General features: G+C 46.5%; 1 protein-coding gene across 6 annotated transcripts in view; it reads left to right on the top strand.

Moving 5' to 3' along the window:
* The window catches only part of ADAMTSL3 (ADAMTS like 3), a 350744-nt gene that overhangs the window by 152389 nt on the left and 175870 nt on the right, over positions 1 to 22485 (top strand). For 5 of the 6 annotated variants that reach the window (XM_053223471.1, XM_053223476.1, XM_027068223.2 and 2 more), the window contains one exon: positions 4005 to 4131. The exons of the other annotated variant lie outside the window; for it this stretch is intronic. In XM_053223471.1, coding sequence (XP_053079446.1) covers positions 4005 to 4131 — 127 coding nt within the window. The remainder of the gene's footprint in view (positions 1 to 4004; positions 4132 to 22485) is intronic. 6 annotated transcript variants of the gene reach the window in all.

The following is a 22485-nucleotide window of genomic DNA, read 5'->3' as shown; positions in this document are numbered from 1 at the left end:
CCTTAAAGCTTCTCACAGAAGTGACACCAGCACTTAGACTCCTATTTGATTGGCCCAAGACAGTCAAGACCACACTCACCTTCTAAGGGGGTGGGAAGTACCATGGGCTGAAGGAGAAGTCCCATATTTTAGAATATCTCTAATGACTACCGTAGCTCCGTGCACTCTGGTTTTCTAGGCAGGAATCTAGAAGTTTTTCTAAGGTAGAATCCAGTTGTCGGGGGTCTCAAACAGAAGTTGACTCAAAAACTTGGCCCTTGAAAGAGTAAATTAGACTCACCTAAAAAGATTCAGATGTGGCTTCATATGGAGGAATGCCGCTTAATTCCAATACTGTCTTCTTTTAGTTGGTTAGGAAGTCGTGTGCAGAAACTGTGAAATAGTCCTTAGCTGATGTGATGATTTATGTAGGAGAATTTCTCCGCAGAAGCGCTGCTCATATACTTTAAATATTTGTTTAAATCAGATATCTTGTGTAATTTGTCTCATTAACTGCACTGTAGGATATGAATCTTGTCTTGTTAAATTATTCCCCGTGGTGCCTGGCTCTACAAAAATTGGTTATTTAGTAGATGTTAATTTATTGATATGTTTTCTCAGTTAGTGGTTTTTTTTTTTTAAATCATTACGATTAGAGTTCTTGACCTCAGGAGATGTCACCGAGGTTGAAAACACCCCAGGCAGTTTTTCAAAAGTTGCTTATTATTGGTTCGGATGAGATCTGAGAGCCCAAATTTAGTAGTCCCTTACTTTCTTCTTTTTTTTCTTAAAATAATTTTGTTTTTAAAATTTTTGAGAGAGACAGTGAGCAGAGGAGGGGCAGAGAGAGAGCGAGATCCACAATCCAAAGCAGGCTCCAGGCTCTGAGCCGTCAGCGCAGAGGCCTACGCGGGGCTCGAACCCACAAACCACGAGATCATGACCTGAACCGAAGTCGGACGCTTAACCGACTGAGCCACCCAGGCGCCCCAGTAGTCCCTTACTTTCAGGGGCAGTTCTGACTTATACCCCATGAATCATAAGGCAACCAGACTTTCTTTTCAGGTTATTTTTTTTTTTCTGTGATGTTTTCACATGCTTTTTTTTTGGCTGTAAGTTTTGGATGAACTGTCACTTGAAAGAAAATTCTAAAACGAATGTAAGTGCTCAGGGAGGTACTTGCTTGCCTAAGATCTTACAAGGCGCTAAACACTCTTCAAAACAAGCCCATCCTAGCTCCTAAACCCACACCCTTTCTGGATGACCAGATAGAGAGTGGTGGTCATTCTCATGAAATGCAGGGTGCTCAGGGACATGAATTGTGAGGACAGAGCTTGGCTCGGAAACAGTGTTTCTATAACTTCATGGTAGAATTATTCCCCTTGGAGAACGTTGCATGAACACACGTTACTCAGTGATTGAATCCCAACCACGCAAGTGCGTTTCCAAAATCAATCACCCTTAATTCGTTCCACATGTACTTGTAAATATTCATATAATTGCCTGTGTGACTCAGTTCTTTGTGGTCCGTCTGCCGGTGTAAAGATGGGGAAGGTGTGGCATGGTGTGAAGATTCTGGGATCAGTCGACCTGGTTTTCAGGCTCTTCCTGATGATGCTATTTACCAGCTGTGTGATACTGAAAGGCCAGTTGACCTCGGTAACATTCAGATGCCTCATTTGGAAAATAGGGGTAGAAGACATCACCTGAGTCATCAGGTTGCTGTCAAGATTTAATGAAGCAATACGCGTACGGTGCTTGGCATGATGCCGGACATGTGGCAGGCATTCGCTAAAAATCCAATATTACCATCATTCTTTCATTCTTAGCCTGAGAAAATCATCTAATCAGGATGAGAGGATCTCAGAAGTCTTTGGAGTTAGCTACTCCTCAGATAATTTAATCCCCGCACCAGTTTTCCCATCCTGCCTAGCTCCCGGTTGAATACCTGTTCTTGGAGAACCCTGGCTCCTCAAACTTTCCGATATTGAACTAAACTTAGGCTTAAACCTGTAGCTTTCACCGTTTGGAAACACAAAGAACAGCTGTAAACCCTTGCCTCATGACAGCCCTTTGTGAATTTAAAAATATCTTTAATCAGGGGCTTTTCCTTAAACTTCCTTGGAACTTTTCCTACCTCTCCCTGAAACTTTTATTTGATCTTTCTCCTTCCCTTCAGCACCGAAACTTTGGAAGGAATCATCCGTATATGTGGTTTCAACTCCCTCCAGTTTTATTTTGTCTTCAACACCTTGGATACAGTGTCTGATTCAGCAGCTCCCCATGCTGGCGGCGGGGGGGTGGGGGGCGACATGCCCAGGAGTCAAAACGAAATGAAAACCAGAGAAATGATAGAAGGGACCCTTTTTTATTGAGCCTTTTGAAATGTTCTAATCCCTGTACTGAGAGTTTGTACATACATTTTCTCATTGTATCCTTACCAGACCCTATGTGAAGTATGTATTATTATTTGTATATTACTACTCATTTATTTTTTATTTTTATTTTTTTATTCTTGAGAGAGAGAGAGAGAGGGAGGGGCAGAGAGAGAGAGAGAGAGAGAGAGAGAGAGAGAGAGAGGGAGAGAGAGCAATTCCCAAGCAGGCTCCACACTCAGCACAGAGCCTGATATGGGGCTTGATCCCATGACCCTGGGGATCATGACCTGAGCCGAAATCAAAAGTCGGACGTTCAAATGACTGAGCCACCCAGACGTCCCTCTTATCTCTATATTACTCTTGAGGAAAATGGGTCTCTTGAGAGTTTGAATTGTTGGTCATCCCGCATCTTGAAAGCATTGGTGGGGCTGGGCAGGGAGCTGTCTGCCTCCAGAGCCCCTGCATAAACACCAGGTATAGAAATACAAATAAAGTTGAGTGAGTGTAAGGAGGGTAGAGATAAAATCGCTCACTAGGTAATATCAGTGGGCACATACTATGTAGAAGACGTATCTGTAAAATAAAAAGAAACGTGGCATAGCCCTTCGCCTCATATACAGAAGCTCACAATCGGGTAAAGCCCCACACATGCACGCACACACAAATTGCTCACAAAAATAATAAGTCACAATTATGAGTAAGGACTAAAAGGTAGCAGTACAGGCATATGCAGCGAGACATCTCTCCCATTCATTCCTTTCTTGCATTTAAAAATGGTTTATAGGGGCGCCTGGGTGGCTCAGTCAGTTAAGCCTCTGACTTCGGCTCAGGTCACGATCTCAAGGTTTGTTGAGTTCAAGCCCAGTGTCAGGCTCTGTGCTGACAGCTCACAGCCTGGGGCCCGCTTCGGATTCTGTCTCCCCTAATCTCTCTGCCTCTCCCATGCTCACACTCTGTCTCTCTCCTCTCTCAAAAATAAAGAAACATTAAAATAAATAAATAAAAATGGTTTATAAAGATACGTACGTAGGTATAACGGCAGAGGAAGGACCCAAGGTGTGGGTATAAGTAGCGATAAACAGAAGGAGATGTAAAGATATACAATAGAGCGATGGGTATGTATTGATGTTGAGATAGTGTGGAAATGGAGATAAGAACAAAGAAAAAAGTGTTTAAAGCAAAACGGTGGCCCAGAAGGATATAGCGGACTTCAGGATGGCAGTCGTTTTGGGGAGAAAAGGAGAGAAAAGGACCAGAGTAGGGTCAGAGGAGAGAGGGGAGGGGTGGGGAGCCGGGTACCCAGCGGAAACAGTATCTCTAGCGTTCCGTTCAGTTTATATACGTACAAGTCTATGACTCAAATTAAAAATATACATTAAAAAAAATGAGTAACAATGTGCAGGGAGGGGCCGCGTCGGTTCCCCCCTTTCCATTAGATGGGGGGCGCGTAAGAGCCCCCCCCCCCCCCCCCGGCCCCCAAGCGATATCCTGCAAGGCTTTACGGCTTGCATAGTTTGCAAACTCTGTCCTCGTGGAAGAGAGCCCCCTCCTGAATCCAGGAAGGCTCCCACCGGGAGGATGCTTCTGGAAGTGTCTAGAGCTGCAGCCCCGCGTTCTCACGCTCCCGTCGCCCGCTTCTGTCCGCAGGCGGTGGGCTGCGACCGGCACCTGGGGAGCGGCGCCCGCGAGGACAGCTGCGGCGTGTGCGCCGGCAATGGCTCCACCTGCAGGCTCGTGCGGGGACAGTCCAAGGCGCACGTTTCTCCGGAGAAAAGTAGGTCTGACCCCCGCGCCGCTGCACCGCCCCTTGCTGGACACCTTTTCCTATCGCTGAGCTGCTTCGGCGGCGGAGAGCGCTTCCGACCCGTGCTCCGCAAGTCCCATTTCTTTCGGAAGGTGTCTGTCACGTTCTCGGTTCGGTGAACTTCTCTGAGACCCCCGGTTTCTTTGAATCTGTACCGAGACAGGTTTTTGGTTTTTTTTTCAAGATTTGCCATTGTTTTAAGGTAAAGCATGAAGTAGTAATTTTTTTATTTGCCTCCCATGCTTGCTAACAAGGTAGAGAACACCGCCTTGTATTTCTTACCCCATCTTTCCAGACCTTCTCCTCTTTCAATGAACCACAAAAGTCACCTGTGCGTTTTTCCGGTTGGATGTTGGTCTTTTCCGCCAGCGTTTGTTACGTCACGAGTATGAACCGCTTGCCTGTTAGCTTTCAATTTTTTGGTGATCCCTATTTTATTTTATTTTTATATTAAATATAATTTATTGTCACATTGGTTTCCGTACAACACCCAGTGCTCATCCCAGCAGGTGCCCTCCTCCGTGCCCATCACGCACTTCCGTGACACCTATTTTAAATATTGGCTTCGGTTTGTCGTTTGGCTTTCAATATTGTTTGTGTTTTTAGGATCGATAGTTTCTAATTTTACATCCTCAGAAGTTTTCATTTTTTTTTTTTTAATCTCAGTGATGTCTGCCTTTTGTAATCCCACGATTTGGGGGTCAGTAAGCATTTTGGGTAAAGGGCCAGGTAGGGTTTTAGGGCTCGGCAGGGCGTATATGTTCTGTCTCAACTACTTAGCACTGCTGTTGCAGCCCCCCCCCCCCCCCCCGCCACCCCCAGACAATGCCGAAGCACAGAGCATGGCTGTGTTCTGATAAAGCTTTATGTGCAGGGGTATCAGTTCAAGCTAGACTTGCTGTAGAAGTCAGCCATGGAAACTGGGCATAGCGAGAAGTACCCCAAGGCCCAAAGACGACCATGGCAGCAAGCGACAGTGATGGGAAAGGGCCCGAGGCCGAGTGGCCTGCCACCTGTTACTGACTGCAGGAGGTGGGGAAGCAGGCGCCTTGAAGGGGGTGCGGCTGGTGACCCACGGGCCAGTCTGTTACATCCCTGCCTCCTTAGCGCGCATCCTGGTGGAGAAGAGGTTCGACCAGACAAGCTGGTGCCGAAGCAAGTGAAAGCTTTGAGGGCGGAGGCCACTCTTCTGATGCCAGAGAGACGCTAAAGCCGGACTGCTCGGCCGGTGTGCATCCAGGGACCTCAGCCCTGAACGTACTAGCAAGGACCCTTCCCAGAATGCCACGCGCAAGAATTGCTGGTCGCCCTGGACAGCCCCCATCGTGGGTGCCGTTATCCTAGGTTTCCCGCATCTTATTACAGGTCAGAAAGCAGACCCTCTGGAGGGGACCTTGTTGAAGTCTGGAGGGGTAACCCGTCCACCCCCCTCAGCGGTGACTGTTTCGGAGGCCGCAGTGATGTCCTCCTCTCAGATCCTGCTGGGTGTGTTCTTCCTGCTTTGGCACCCACGTGGTGGGACAGCCATCCAGCCCAGGCCTGGGGCCACGCCCTCCACCTCCCAGAGCCTTCCTCCCAGAGCACCTGCTCACTGTTTTGTGTCCTCCCCAGCGTTTCCTAGCTTCTAGTTTCCATGAGCACCTTTATGTTGCAAAACCTTCTTTTTTTAAATTTGAGAGAGAGAGAGAGAGCATGCACACACAAGTGGTGGAGGGGCAGAGAGAGAGGGAGAGAGAAAATCCCAAGCAGGCTCCGTGCTGTCAGCACAGAGCCCAACACGGGGCTGGATCCCATGAACCCTGAGATCACGTCCTGAACTGAAATCAAGAGTCAGATGCTCAAGCGACTGAACCACTCAGGTGCCCCTCAAAATCTTCTTTTATAGTTACAGTCCTTATGTCCTAGTGACATTATCCTTTGGTAAAAAGGCTTGCTTTTCAATACTTTGAATGCACATTAGACATTCATAATAAAGCAGCACACTTTGGTTTTGAAGCTTTTCTTTTTCCATTTTTAAGTAAATCTATATCTGTATAATAGATAATATAGATAATAGATATAGATATTTATTTCTGACCAAAAAAACTAGACTTGTTATACATTCAGGAGATTAAGTGTCATCTGTCTGGTATTTAAGCAATGTCTAAACATCTAAAAGAAATATATAAGCATATATCCAAATATGTAGAAAAAAATGAAAATGAAATCAAAATGGCTTATAAAAAATTAGTTAAACTCAAAACAGGGTAGTAATGGAGGGGAAAATACAAGGCATGCAGAAATTTTATTTATTTTTATTTTTACTTTAAGTTTATTTATTTATTTTGAGAGAGAGAAAGAGAGAGAGAGAATCCCAAGCGGGCTCTCTACTGGTAGCACGGAGCCTGACGTGGGGCTCGAACTCATGAACCATGAGATCATGACCTGAGCCAAAATCAAGAGTTGGACACTTAACCAACTGAGTCACCCAGGTGCCCCCAAGGCATACAGAAATTAAAAAAAAAAAAAAAAAGAGGAAACAGACCTTATTTACAAAAATAGGCAGCAGGCTGAATTTGACCCCCAGATTGTAATTTGTAAACCGCTGCCTTAAAAGGAAAAAAATCTATTCCTGTGTATTTTCTGCCAGCACCCCTATGGTTCTGTTTTCCTCACGTAAAACCTTCCGTTCATTTGAATTTATTTTGATATAACTTATGATATAGGGATTTTACTTGTTCTCTGCAGGTGGGAGAACACCATGGGAGGGTGTAGGGTGGGGAAGGTTTTCCAGGTGGGGGAAACCCGAAGCTGGTGCCATGATGCTCACGAAAAGCCTAGGCGTTCTTGAGAAACTGTTAACATGTTGCTCAGGCCTGAGTCCTGTTCCGCACTGGACGGGATGAAGGAGGAGACAGATGGCATTCAGGAGGCAGTCATAAGGGCCTTCCTTGTCGTGCTGCACACGTCACTTAGGTGGAAGTTAGGCAGGGGAGTGACGTGGTTAGATTTGTGTTTTAATAAAATAATCTTAGCAGCATGTCGAGGCTGGACTACCTGTGAGGGGAGCCCGGAGGCAAGGAGTCCGTCTGGGAAGCTTTTTGTAAATGCTTCAAATCTACTTTTTGTAAATAGAGGGTGTTTGAGATAATGAGGCCTTAGTCCAAGGAAGTGTGATGGGAGACAGACCAGAGAGATCTTTGGGACATAGAATTTGCAGAGTCCGATAATCTTTGGAATGAAGACCACAAGAGAAAAGAAGCGAGGCTGATTCCAGCTCCCAGCCTGAGCAGAAGGGTGGATATGCTCGCTGTTCACTTGGGTGAGGGATTCACGCAGAGGAGTCACATACCGACAATAAAGCTCACCTCCTTGGATTTTCCTTCTCTTGGGAGATTTGGCCCCATGAGTATTAAATATGTCAGAGTCTTTCTGGTACCTTCAAAGAGATGTTGATTGTATTTTGTTTGGGGTTAAAGGATTGATCTGAAATACTCCAGTCCAGGGGCATCTGGGTGGCTCAGTCACTTGGGTGTCCAACTTTGGCTCAGGTCATGATCTCGTAGTTCACGGGTTCAAGCCCCACATTGGGCTCTGTACTGACAGCTCAGAGCCTGGAGCCTGCTTTGGATTCTGTGTCTCCCTTTCTCTCTGCCTGCCTCTTCCACCCCTGCCCTGCACTCATCTTCTGTGTCTCAAAAATGAATAAACGTTACAAAAAACTAAAAAATGAAATACGCCAGTCCATTGTTGTCTGGTAGCAAAATCCCCTTATTGGTGATAAATAAATTAGGTAAGTCCACCCAAAAAGAGTGTATAGAATATATCCCGGGGCTAAGAATTGCATCCTGGGGAGCACCTGAGGTCAAGGCGTTTAGCCAGCAAAGAACTTTAAAGGAATTTGAATGAGAGAAGATAGAAAGAATAGGTAAATTCAGGACTTCGCAAAAACAGTATCATGGACGCCAAAGGACTGAGTATTTCCAAAAAGGAGGTGACGGTCAACCATGTTAACTGCTGCTGTGATACCAACTGGAATAGGAGTCCAACATGTGCTCTTTGGCAATTCAAAGACCACCCGTGACCTTAGCAAGAGTGGTCTCAATGAATTTCAACAGAAGCCAAAGCCTGACTGCAGTGTGTTGAGGAGTGAACAGAAGTGACCAGAGATTATATAGACAGAGGATTTACCTGGGACAAAAGGAGGGTGCACACCCGTGCCATGTCAGGAGCTGGATAACTATACAGGCAGGGAACATGGACAGGAATTAGCAGTATTCTAGAATATTGGATTTTTTTTTTTTTTTTGGTACTGTTCATTAAGAGGTGAGAGTCAGCTCTGGAAGAGCGAGGGCTCTCAGAGACTTGAGAGTGTTCCCATCAAAGAAAGGAGGGGAAGGAACTTATCAAAGACAGTAAAAAGCTAGAGTGATCTCTGTGAAGGCTCCCTGAGATGGGGGACCATGAATTCGTAGAGGTTCCCACCGGTGGACGTCATGAAGGAGCTGGCTTTGAGCGGTGGTGCACCAGTGAGGAAGGCTTTCTCCTACATATCATGGAAAACCCAACTTACAAATACAGGACGGTCTGCAGTAGACAGCCAAGGTTGGAGAAGCCGTTCTACTGTGTCTTTAAGGAACCAGACTCGTCTCTGTCCTTCATCGTCATCATCTCCATCATCATCCTTAGAGTGTGGCTTTCGTCTCTGTCAGTGCAAAGTCACTGTTCGACATTCACACCCATCCACACCCAGACAATAAAGGAGGTAGTGCACAAACCATTCCTCGAATGCATACCCTTTGTTCAGGAAGGGAAGTCCTCCCCGGGGAGGGCTGCCTCATCACCCAGAACTGTGGCCTGCACACACACTGGCTTCTACAGAGCTGGGAAACCACAGATACAGCTTTCCACCCATTCCGTTATTACTGATATTGATACAGTGCTTTCGAATGCCTGGAATTGTCCTCAAGCATGGCGTACCACTTAGTTCCACTACCCCCCTTACGTGATAGTTTTGATATCGTCAAACCCACCTCACCGATGAAGAGACTAAGGACCAGAGATGTTAAGGACCATCTCTCATAACTAACTATGAAAGACACTGTGGGGAAGTGGCTAAGAAGTTGGGTTCTGGGGGCCAGACAGCCTGGGTTTAAATCCTGGGTTGGTTGCTTACTACTGTGTATTTTGGTTTTCTCATTTTAAACTGGAAACAGCAATAATACTGCCTTTGTAGAGGTGCTGTCAGGATTAAGTAAATCAATCGTGCTGAGCATTCCAAATAGTGTCTGGCACCTAGAGAGTGCCCAGTGAATGCTGGCAGTGTTTTTATTAGAAATATGGCTCATTTGGGTACCAAAAGATGTCACACCTCTCACGTACATTAAATGTAAATGTGAATATTTATAAACAGATGTCCAAATCAGCAGTCGGTCGGTCTGGGTGTTGTTGTTTTTTTTTTTTAATTTTTTTTTTTTTTTACATTTACTTATTTTTAAGAAACAGAGTGAGACAAAGCGTGAGCGGGGGAGGGGCAGAGAGAGAAGGAGACACAGAATCCGAAGCGGGCTCCAGGCTCTGAGCAAGCGGTCAGCCCAGAGCCCGACGCGGGGCTCGAACCCACGAACCGCGAGATCATGACCTGAGCCGACGTCGGACGCTCGACCGACTGAGCCACCCGGGCGCCCCCCGGGTGTTGTTTTTAAGAAAGCTGCTGATGGGGATGGAGGGGGACCTTGTCAGAAGTGTCAAGGAAGACTGAGTCGTAGGAGACAATAGCGCTGGAGAGGAAAGATTCAGATCAGGGGGAGACCATGAGGAGCCAGGCTGGACTGGGAGGAGTTAATCCAGGACGGCTTTTGGACTGGAAGTGGGGAAACAATAGCTTGGGTGTTGGGGGAGCACCTAGAGTTAAGCACTGGCTTTGAAGAGCCTGGAAGTCTCAGCAGAAAGAGACTCCATCTTGTCAGGGTCCAAGAGTGATTAGAAATCGCGGTAATTCTAATTGAACCAGGGTAGACGCTGAGTGAAATTGGGTCAAGAAACCAGTCTTTTGGAGACATGAGCCGAGGAGGCTCTGAAATGCGAAGGGATGGGGTGGGGTACAGCTTCTCACTCTTGGTAAGGTAGAACAGATTCTCTCTGTCTCTCTCTCTCTCACATTGGTTTCGGTTTGTGGATTAGGGATCCCTATGAGACTGTATTGGAAATTGTGTATTTTTTTCTCCAGGAAAATGCACTTGTAACCCCAACCCCCAAATTTGCCATTCTGGTTTGTTTTGGGGGGGGTGTCTCAGACCCCTGTGCCAGTTCAGGACATTCCGGGTCAAAAGCCCCTAAAAATCTAACCGTTTTGATTAGTTTCTACAAAGAAAGGGCAACCGGCACGTAGGGACAGATTGTCCAGCACGGCGGGTGAGGTGACGTGCTAAAGGTAGGGGCAGCTGGGATGTCACCCAGCTCTGTATGTTTGTGCCTGGGCTGCGGGGAAAGTGAGCAGATTCCTGCCTGCGTGAAAACATGCTGCTTCTCGTCCTTGACTTTCATTGCAGCCCCTTCAAGTCTGTTACTGCTCTGAAACTGGCCAGCTGAAGCCGTTCTTGGCCGGGATTTTCCGTGGGCCATATGGAAGCACTTCCCTATAATCATGCTTTGTGTGAAAGAAATGTGGGGAGTGAAGCCATGTCTCTCCCCAAGTGTGCATCTCCGGGCCTGCGGAGTCCACGAAGTTCCTCCGTCCTCCCCTTGCCAAGCAATCATTCCTGTCTTCCTTGGGAGCCCCACCGAGCGGTGGGGGGAACACGGCCGTGAGACGCCGTTGGCACAGCCTCACCCTGGACAGAGTGCTCAAGGTTGCTCGCACACTGTCATTTCCACCAGGCAGCGAGGCAGATTCAAGGTCTAAGCGCCCAGAGCCAAGACTTTCGCTATGAGAAAAATCCGAAATCAGTCCAGGTCCAACACATACATTTCCTGTTCCATGGGGCAAGGGGAGACGCTCAACTAACGATGGCACAGAGAGCTTTGGAGGTTGGAACAGGGAGGCAGAGGCCACTCGGTGTCGAAAGAGAGGAAACTCCATACACAGAGAAGCAAGCACGTCTATTTGGAGTCTTGGTTTGGACTCGGGGGGCTCCGTTGTGTTTCCAGATTTGTCCCTGATTGGGGTCTTGTCCACATAAAGGCACACGTGGCCTAAAGGGGAGTAAATAAGCTTAGCTTGTCCCGTCTGGGCTCTTTGTACGTTTTTACCTGGTGCATCTAAGCCTCTTGACACAGGGATGTCCGAGGCTGACCTGGAACACCATCATTTCGCTGAACTTTTGATGTCATGGCAATAACCGCACCCTATTGCCAAATATCCTGTGCTTGATCCTGTTAAGCACATCCTATCTCCTGATGGAAATAGAATCCTGGACCTGGCGTCTTATTACGAGGACATTTTCCCTTTGACTGTCGCTTCCTAAAATAACCTAGAAACCGAACTCGGACCGTAACAGGGAAGACCGCATCAGCTGTGACGTGGTAAACAGACCGTCTGCTCACATCGTCTCTTTCTGCCTCCCCATTCGTCTTTCCAGGGCAAGATGCTGACCGATAGTGTTCCTGTACCAGAGCTGTGTGTGGTTGAAGGAATATTTCAATCTAGCCCCCGACCGTTGTCATGGGATATTGTCCCCCATTTATTTATTTTGAGAGAGGCGGGGAGGGGCAGAGAAAGAGGGAGAACGAGAATCCCAGGCAGGCTCTTGCACGGTCAGTGGGGCTCGATCTCACGAACCATGAGACCGTGACCTGAGCTGAAATCAAGAGTCAGACGCTTAACTGACTGAGCCCCCCAGGCGCCCCCTCCCCATTTAATTCAATGAGAGACGGCATGGAGTGGTAAATGGATCCTGAGACTGAACACCTGGGGCCCGAACTTCCCGCTGCTCCTGGCTCTGTCACGCATGTGTTTGTGTGTGTTCTGTGTCCTCTGCGTGAGGAGAAGCAAGGGCAAAATGATATGCAGCCTCCGTTGAGAAGTGTTGTCGATTCTGCTTTTCACGGAGCGCTCAGACTGACCGTGAATCCCCCAGCCTAAAACCTCCCCATGGATTGCCTTCCCACTTAGGCTAAAATGCATACCTTTCCATGACCTTCAGAGTCTTGCACGGCTGCCTCTGTGTCATGTCACGTGTGCCCTTTGGCCCCTCATGCACGAGGCTCCAGTCTTACTGTCTGGAAGATTCTAGAGTGCCGAGTGCCCTTCCTGTCACGGGCTTTTGCACTGGCCGGTCCCTGGGCCTAGCATACACTTCCCCTGGCTCTTAACAGGGTTGCCTCTTTCTCCACCTTGAGCTCAAGGGTCAGCTCCTCAAGGAGCTTTCTCTGACCAATCTACCAGTCTGCCAAGCTCTTCTCTTCTCTTTTTACTTCCTGTTTGGCCTTTATGAAGCATGTCCTAGGAGCTCAATACATGTTGAGCTAACGAACACAGGCACTTTGCTAGAGACGATTCGGCTTTCCGTTATGGTTTCAGTGGGACTCAATAATTGTGCAACAGAACTGGCCTGGAAGCCAGAGACTGGGTAATAACCTCAGCTTGGTTGCTCACTCTCTGTGATCTTAGGCAGAACCACAGGGCCCTTGGCTTTTTCATCTGTATACTGAGAGCCTCAGCACAGATGATTTCCAAGACCTCTTCTAGCTCTGGGAGTCTATTAAGTATATCTGTAATTTATTTCTTGTTTTAAGAAAAAGCAGATCTTGGGTTGGAATGGAGATCGTAGAAATAGACCCGGGATCTTATATAAAGACATGTTCCAAAGCTTTAACGAAAAGGTTCAACAGAGGTGGCTTACGTTCATTCTTAAAGGGCCCAGGAAGTTTTCCGTATGCAAGAGAAGTGAGTTGGTTTGAAGTCTCCTGCAATCTCCCGTGAACCACTGCTTGGGAACCTTTTACATGCTACCGTCACGACCTGCACGGGAGGGATTTTGTGTGCGCGCTGAGCCCCTCACTGGCATGTGAGCTCATCGAGGGCCTTTCACACCTGGCCCAGTACCTGGCACCTGATGTGTTTGCTATAAGGGTGTATTGACTTGCCTGGGACAGGATTGCATAACCCACTTAGACCAGCTGCCCACGTGAATGAAAAGCGGAAGCAGCCTATTGGTGGCCAAGCCCTGTCACACCTGGCGTCACCCAGGAGAACTGACATCCACTAGCCATGGAGTGCTCTGGGATCATTAAGAATAATAATAATTATCGGGACGGTAATAATAATAGGGGCCTCCATAGGCTGTACACTTATGTGTGGGTGCTGTGCTGAGTACTTTTATGTATGATACGGTTTATTCCTCACCATAACCCTACAGAGTAGGTACTATTTACAGCCTCCCCTTTGACAAACATGGACAGTGACCCAGGGGCTCAGTGCAATGCAATGCCTTGTTCAAAGTCTCACCCCAACAAGTCAGTGCCCCAGCGGGTCTGACTTCAGAGTTCATGTGCTCCCCAGCCTCCTGAGAGGTCTTCCCAGATGAGCAAGAAATGTGCACTGAGGTCTAGAGGGATGGGGTCGGAACACAGGTAGCACAAAAATGGAAGCAGGAGTGGAGTAAAGGCTGCCGCAGCCAACCTGCCCGTCGTCCCCCCATCAGAGCCCGCCCCCCCCATCAGAGCCCGCCCCGTGGCTCGTACTGCTGCATGCACATCAGGACCCTCTGGGGAACTTGGTCCGTGTTCTAGCCCTCAGGCCCTATCCTAGAGTTTTGGGGGATAAATCTGGACAGTTCCATGTCGCCAGAGTCTCCAGGTAGTGACTCTCATCTGTGCCTCTGGTTAATGCCTCTGCTTTTCAGCCTCTGACGTCCCTGCAGTGCAGGAAAGATCATTTTCCCTCTACCCTTCCAGGTTCTTGGTTCACAGCCCCTAGTAATAAGAAGACAGGGTAACAGGAGAAAAAGAAATTTAATTACGTGCGTACATATGGGAGCCCCACAGAGACAGGAGACTCAAAGAAGTGGCCAAAGCGGGAAGCTTTTCTACCTTTTAAACAAAGGAATGATAGATTCGTGGAGCATTGACAAGACAAGGGGATTGGGCTGTGGTAGTAAATGGTGAAGTAGTTACAAGGTTTACCCATGAAGCCTCCTCAGTCCTCAGTTCCCTGTCTCTGGAGAGAAAGCTGCTTCTAACCCCCTGGTCCAGGGAGGAGACCTTTCTCACAGGAGATTTAGCTTGTGCATTCAAGAGGACAGAGGAGGGGCAGAGCGTCCCTCCTGCACCTGCTGCTTCGCAAGTACCTTTAAATCAAAGTAATCAGTATGCCGGGGCACCTGGGCGGCTCAGTCAGTTGAGCGTCCGACTTCGGCTCAGGTCATGATCTCACAGCTCATGAGTTCGAGCCCCGTGTCGGGCTCTGTGCTGACGGCTCGGAGCCTGGAGCCTGCTTCCGATTCATGTCTCCCTCTCTCTCTACCCCTTCCCCGCTCACGCTCTGTCTCTCTCAAAAATAAGTCAACATTAAAAAAAATTTTTTAAATAATCAGTATGCCAAAGTGGCGTATTTGGGGTGACATATCCTGCATCCCGACATCCCGCCAGAGTCAGTAGGCAAATGACCATCTAACCCCCACCAGGCTCTTGATTTCTTAGATGCAGTATAAAGGGCAGAGGGGAAAGTTATGCCAGGTTGCTGGGCAGCATCTAGACAGAAGGTTGTTGCCTGCTGCTTATGCGTAACGTAGCCCCCGCCCCCGCCGCGGCATGCCGTTCAGAGTGAGTCCTGGAAGTGAGCACGGGAGGGGACACTCGCAGGCACCCTGCCTGTCACCACGCTCTTTTGAGGGCAAGGCGTCTGAGGCCAGGAAAGAAGTGCAGCCCCAGGTTGGGAGCTGATGGTTGTGCATAGACACGGGCTGACGGCCCAGGACGCTCAGGTGCAGGTGCAGGGATATTAGACTCCCGTGATGGAGCATGGAGTTAGCTCACGGCAGGACCAGGGATGTCATAGCAGGGCAGGTGTGGGTACGAGAGGCCATTTATCAGCCTGCAGCTGGTTGTTCTTGCCAAATCAGGTCTCCAGCATGTCCCTTCTCTACATTTATTTATTAATTTATTTATTTAAGTTGATTTATTTTTGAGAAAGAGAGCATGAGCTGGGGAGGGGCAGGGAGAGAGGGAGACACAGAATCGGAAGCAGGCTCCAGGCTCCGAGCTGTCAGCACAGAGCCCGACGCGGGGCTCGAACTCACAGACCGCGAGATCGTGACCTGAGCCGAAGTCGGACGCCCAACCGACTGAGCCACCCAGGCGCCCTTCCTCTCTACTTTTAAAAAGTGGTTGTTGATTTCTGAGTTTGACTTTCCCCTGTCTTTGCTCCTGGCATGTCTCATTTGTCCCACCTCGCGCTACAAAAGGCGGCCTGGATGGCGGTCCAGCTGCAGGACCGGTGTCTCCACACGCTGACTTTCCGGTCATCTGCCTCCTACAGCCCTCTACTGCACACACAGAGCGGCAGGTGAACTTGAATCAAACCCGACTCCCTGACTTTGGAAAGTTATCGTCCCCTGCTCTGCACAGCGTCACACGACTTACCCCCTTCTAGTGTAAAAGACACCAAGCAGCGATCCGTACGTGAGAGCGTTCACAAGCACCATCATTTCTCAGTTTACAGAATGCTTTCACGGCCGCTGTCTCATTCGAAAGGAAAATAGGTATTCTTTCCAATTTTTCCATAAGGTTGTTGTTATAATTTGCATTAGCATTTATTGGGATGCCTTTCTTCCTTTTTAAAAACACTCCTTCGTTCCTTGGGAATGGAGACTGGGGGCAGGATGTGTGTGTCAGTTTTAGCCTAAAGAAATAGCTCTAGAGGGGCACCTGGGTGGCTCAGTTGGGTAAGTGTCTGGCTCTTGATTTTGGCTCAGGTCATGATCTCACAGTTCATGGGTTCGAGCCCCACGTCGGACTCTGCACTGACCGCGTAGAACCTGCTTGGGATTCTCTGTCTCCCCCTCTCTCTGCCCCACCCCTCAAAATAAATAAATAAACATTAAAAAAAAAAAAAAAAAAGAACAGAAGGAGACATAAATGTGCAAGGTCCAGAAAAGTAACATGTAAAATACCTGACAAAAAGTTTTGTCCAGCAGAAAAGCCAACCCACCAAATTAAGAAAATAAAAAAACAAAACAAAACAAAAAAACGGGGAGTGGGAGTGAGGTTGTCAAAGCGAACATAAAACTTCTTCTCTTTTCCCATATTACCGTGGAACAGACAGTTTAGGTTGGTGCAGTTCTGGTTGGACTTCACTGTGAAATAAACAATCTGCTATAAATTACAGTCCTGGGCTGACCCTGATGTTTATTGATTAGTTAATATTGTGTGGACAGTTTATTTCCCGTACATCTTGCTACTTAGTGGAACTGTGATCTGTAGCAGGAAATGAGACATACAAAAAATATGATGGAACAGCTGGGGTTGAGCACTCATGTGTGGGAGGGAAATCCGTGGAAGCAAATTTAATGGATCCTTAGGTCAGCCCCGAGATTGCAAAACAAGTGAAACCCATGAAACAGAAAGTCTGTGCTGCACAGGCTTCTGATGAGTGAGTTTGGGTTTACACAATTATACTTTGGTCTCACGGTAGAAGAGTTAAGAGTAACTTTTGGTTTTGACCTCAGCCCTAGTGCCTTGGAAATCTGTGATCTTGGCAAAGTCATTTCAACCTGAAAAAAAAAAAAAAAATCCAGTTCTCTGAACTGTAGAAAAGTTAATAAAATTTTTATTGTAACTGTATTAGAATAAAGGAGGTAATTTATCTCAAGTTACCTGGCATTCTGCCTGGGGACGTAGTAAGTGCTCAGTGAAGTTTGAATAACTTGCCCTTACCCAGCCCTTCTGGTGGTTAGGTTCTCTTCTAAGCCCGGTGCGTAACTTACCTCATTGAACCTCCTCAAAACTCCCTTGAAACAAGTATGCTTATTATCCTTATTTTACAGATGCCTCTGAGGCTCAGAGAAGGCAAGAAACTTGCCCCAGGTCACACAGCAGTCCCAAGTGGCAGCAGTGGTATTCCAACCCAGGTCATGTGGCTCCAGCACCTGTGACCCTGACCCCCATCCATATGGCCTTTCCCAATAGTTTGTAGAGTAAACATAATGCAGGTGACATTTAATGTGTGACAAGAAGCAGCCCTGGGAAATGGCCCAGTGAGTAGCAGTGTGAAGGATCTTCTACTCCAAATTTAAGAGACACATATCCTGATTTCACTCATATGTGGAATTTGAGGCACACGACAGATGAACATAGGGGAAAGGAAGCAAAAATAAGATAGAGACAGAGAGGGAGGCAAACCATAAGAGACTCTCAAAGGCAGAGAACAAACTGAGGGTTGCTGGAGGGGAGGTGGGTGGGGGGATGGGCTAAATGGGGGATGGGCGTTGAGGAGGGCACCTGTTGGGACGAGCACTGGGTGTTACAGGTAAGAGATGGATCACTGGGTTCAACCCTTGAAGCCAAGACGACACTGTATGTTAACTAACTTGAATTTAAATGTTAAACACGTTTTGGAATAGTTCAAACACTGAAAATACTCAGCCAGAACCGGTAATCTGTCACCACCACCGCCGTCCCCACCACCACCAAATCTGAGTGCTCCCAGACGTGGACCTATTGCCATCATATTGTAGGATGGGACAGAGAAGGAGTCTTCCCTCCGCACGCTACGTTCTCAACCATTGGATCCTGTGCCATTAGAAGGTGTATGTTAAAGCGGCCTCCGAGTCAGATCTGATTGGTGGTCTCTTTTGCAAACTTGTGATAAGACACGTTAAATGGTCTGTATGTCGCGTGCCCGGAAACACGAGGATCAGCCTGCTCCCACTGTACTTAGCCTCCTCCCTCCTGCACGATCTCCAGCTCTGGGTGGCTCCAGACTGAAGGGGAATTGACCAGGAGGACTCTGATAGACCAGACAGACAAAGCATGATTGCTGTATTTATATCAGAGCGAGTAGAATTTCAGGCAAAAAAGAAAATAACAAAGGTGAGTACTTTAGATCCATCGGTAATCGAAAATCAGTTTTCAAAATGGAGGACTCTGATAGACCAGACAGACAAAGCATGATTGCTGTATTTATATCAGAGCGAGTAGAATTTCAGGCAAAAAAGAAAATAACAAAGGTGAGTACTTTAGATCCATCGGTAATCGAAAATCAGTTTTCAAAATTGCGAACAAATTGCAATCAAATTGCAAAATTGCAAACAAATTGCAAACAAATGCCGTTCCGTCAAAATATATAAAGAAGAAAAAAACCCTTTAAGTGTGTAAGAAGAAATTGGAAGAGGTAACTACTATGAGAAACTTTGACACACAATGTAATTATTGTTACACGAACGGGTATTTCTGGACATTGCATTTGGAGGGAATATACTGTCTTTTCAAGCAGTTGTGGGCCATTTAGAAAAACTGATTGTATGCTAGACTCCAGAGAAGATTGTGAAGAACATCTCCGTAGAACAGAAACCACCCGAAGAGACCTCGCCCTGCAGCTGTGTGCAATCATGCCTTGCTGCCTCCTGTTCTAGAAGCACAAGGGTCTTTCTTTCCAGGGCTAATTAATCTCTCCATCTGTGTTCTGGATTCCAGCCCCTCTGCTTCCTCAGAGATCTCACGCCGCCCATGATCTCCTCTCTCTCCTCTATCCCTCCCTCTCTTCCTTTCCCATCAGGGTTAAAAGAGACCCCAGATTTCTCCCACTTTAAATGCAAGTATAATTTTTTATCCGAGTATAATTAACACAAAGTGGTATATTTCAGGTGTACAATACAGCGATTCAACAGTTCTGTACGCTTCTCAGTGCTCATCACGACAGGCGCCCTCCTGGTCCCCATACCCTCGTTCACCCACCCACCCCCGCCTCCCTCCCCTCCAGTGGCCATCAGCGTGTTTGTATTTTCGAATCTGGGTTATTTGTTTGTTTTGGTCTCTTTTTCTTTTCTTTGTTCATTTGTTTGTTTCTTGAATTCTTGAATTCTTACATATGAATGAGATCATATGGTATTTGTCTTTCTCTGTCTGACTTGTTTTCATTTAGCGTGGCACTCTCCAGCTCCATCCACATGGTTGCAAATGGCAACACTTCATTCGTTTTTATGGCTGAGTAATATTCCATTGTATATACATCGCCTCTTCTTTATCCATTCATCAATCAATGGACACTTGGGCTGTTTCCATATCTTGGCTATTGTAAACAGTGCCGCAGTAAACATAGGGGTGCGTGTATCTTTTCACATTAGTGCTTTCACTTCCTTTGGGTAAATACCCAGGAGTGGAATTAGTGAATTGTATGGTAATTCTATTTTTAATGTTTGAGGAACCTCCACGCTGTTTTCCAGGTGCCTGCACCAGTTTGCATTCCCACCAACAGTGCACAAGGGTTCCTCCTTCTCCATACCCTCCCCGGTGCTTGAGATTTCTTGTTTTTGATTTTCGCTGTTCTGACAGGTGCACAATCGTCTCTCACTGTGGGTTTAATTTGCATTTCCCTGAGGATGAGTGATGTCAAGCAAGTATAATTTTAACGATTGTGTGTGCATCACATATAAAAATATAGGTATTTTAAATTCTCCACATCTTTTGCTGCTACCCTAATCTTTCACCTACCTTTACTGACAGCTTTTGGCAAAACTGCTTATACTTCTGCTCTGCTCTTTCATTGTCGCTTCACTTCTCAAACCACAGCCTCCTGCGCCCGCTACTAATTGAAACTGCTTTTACAAAGCCCATTGACATTTTTTTTTTCCTAGTGCTCTGGACGTACTGTTGTACTGTTGGTACCTCCCTCCTCAAAGTCCTCTATCTTACTAGACTTCTCGCTGCATTTCTGGTCAAAGGTAGAGCTCTGCCATTTCTGCAGGAAAGGTGAAGCCATGCTGACAAGTTTGTGACCGTGGCACAGGCCTCCCTTACTGTCATCAGGACCGGCGTCTCCCCTCTCTCCGCCCCATATCAGTGCTACGCACAGCAGGGCTCACAAGCGTGCAGAATCGGCACCCCTGGGAGGCTGCAAGATGGGCACATTCTTGAGTTCCACCCTTTGCTTCTGGGTCAGGATTTCAATGGCTGGGGCAGGAATCTGTGCTTTAATAAGTTCTCCAGGTGCTTCTGGGAGGTACAACCCTATAAAAGTATCACCGAGACTTCCTCAGATGTATCGCGCTGTCCTGGAGAGTTACAGAAATGATGGGAGATTGCCCCTTGGGAGAAGGTGTTTAACACTGGACGTACAGGTTTCTTTTCCCGTAATTCTAGGGACGTTAAATCCTTAACACTGGATTATAGGTTGTCCCCCATCCCTAGCTGTCCCCTGTCCCGGCTGCCCTACAATGTCCACTTCTCTCCAAGGTTAGTACTGTGAACAACTGGGGATTCGTTGCCTTCTACGCAGCAGAACATTTGTTCCCAGGTTTGAGCTCTTCTGGCTAAAATCACATGCCACGGGTTCTGGTCTAAAAGGTTTCACTTGAGTGTGTAACAGTCAGTGGGTGGTGGTTAGAGCACGCACGCACACACATAACGAATATCTGTAGTGCCAGCCCCTAAAGAATGGAATTTCTTTGGAGTTTGTGAGGTCATAGAGGGTGACTTACCTTCCAGAGTATATCCTTCTGTCCCTTTTCATATTTTTAGAAAAAAATATTCCTTAATGTTTTAACTAATTAATTAAATGATACCGTAATATTAATTAATGTTACCATGAGTTATTAATATATGTTATACATAGTCAACAATTTCCCAGCACCCCAAGAAGAATACACAATAATATGATAACATATCGGTGTTGTGACTGATTCATGACATGCTTACTTCCTTTGCCTGGATGCTGTAAATTTTGTACAGTAAACAAATAGCACATTGTATATGCAATAAAAGTTTGTTCTGAAAATGCATGTAAATTAGAAGGCTTTCCCCGAGCTGACAGAAACCTATCCGGGCACATCACTTGGGCTGAGCACTCTTGCAAAACTTTACGAGCTTAGGCTGTTGTGTCTTATGAGTCGTGTTTGTCCTGTGTGAATAACATAACACAGACCTTCATACACATATGCATTTGAGAGCCATACAGAACCAATCATTAAATATAATTTTTTTACAACTGAATTTTATCACTGAGGTTTTTCCTATTACTTCTCAAAAGTCTGCTTTATCTTTTTAAAGTGTTGGCCTAGGAAGATGTGCCATGATCTATTTAACCAAACTCATATTAATGAACATTTAGGTTTTTTTCTTGGTTTTGCTGTGCTTGTTCACCTTTGTACAAGTGTATCTTTGATTATGTGTTTTTATTTTTCAAAGACATTGCTAATTTTTCCTCCCATAGGATTTACCATCATCCTCACAAACAGATTAAAATTTATGAGAGCATTTCGTTTTTACTAATGGGATAAGCGAAATGTATCTTGTTTTCAGTTTGCATTTCTGTGATTACCAGTGAGTTGGGCATCTTTTCATAATCTTCCGGTCATTTTAATTCTTGGGGCACCTGGGGTGGCTCAGTCGGTTAAGCGTCTGACTTCAGCTCAGGTCACGATCTCATTGGTTCGTGAGTTCGAGCCCAGCGTTGGGCTCTGTGCTGACAGCTCAGAGTCTGGAGCCTGTTTCAGATTCTGTGTCTCCCTTTTTCTGTCCCTCCCCTGCTAACACTCTGTCTTTCTCTCAAAAATGAATAAACATTAAAAAAAATTTTTTTTTAAAGAATCGAAAGATACAGGGCACCTCCATGGTTCAGTCGGTTGAGTGTCCCGAGTCTAGGTGCTTTCTCAGGTCATGCTCTCAGGGTTGTCATTCAAGCCCCACGTTGTGTATTGTTGTCTTATTATTAATAGGCATTTTTTCCTGTTTCTCCTTATGTTCCTATAGATTTTGCTTCATATATTTCAGTACCATTAATCTAAAGCACATATGAAGGTCATGATAGCTGAATTATTCCCTAGATTATTATGAAGTGCTCTTCCTTTAAATATTTAATGTGTTTTTCCCTTGAGCTAAACTTTGTCTGACAATCATATCATGATTTCTGTTTTATTTTTTTTATATATTTTCCAGAGTATTAAGTTTAAATCTTAGACCTTTATTCTTCTAAATTAAGACTCTCTTTTTAAAAAAAATTAACATTTATTCATTTTTGAGAGACAGAGAGACAGAGCGTGAGTGGGGTAGGGCAAAGAGAGAGGAAGACACAGAACCCTAAGCAGGCTCCAGGCTCTAAGCTGTCAGCACAGAGCCTGGTATGGGGCTCAAACTCAGAACGGCGAGATCACAACCTGAGCTGAAGTCAGGTGCTTAACCGACTGAGCC

This window comes from Acinonyx jubatus, chromosome B3 (assembly GCF_027475565.1).
Source record: "Acinonyx jubatus isolate Ajub_Pintada_27869175 chromosome B3, VMU_Ajub_asm_v1.0, whole genome shotgun sequence".
NCBI lineage: Eukaryota > Metazoa > Chordata > Mammalia > Carnivora > Felidae > Acinonyx > Acinonyx jubatus.
The sequence above is the reverse complement of the archived record's forward strand: the minus strand, read 5'-3'. Positions and strand labels throughout refer to the sequence as shown.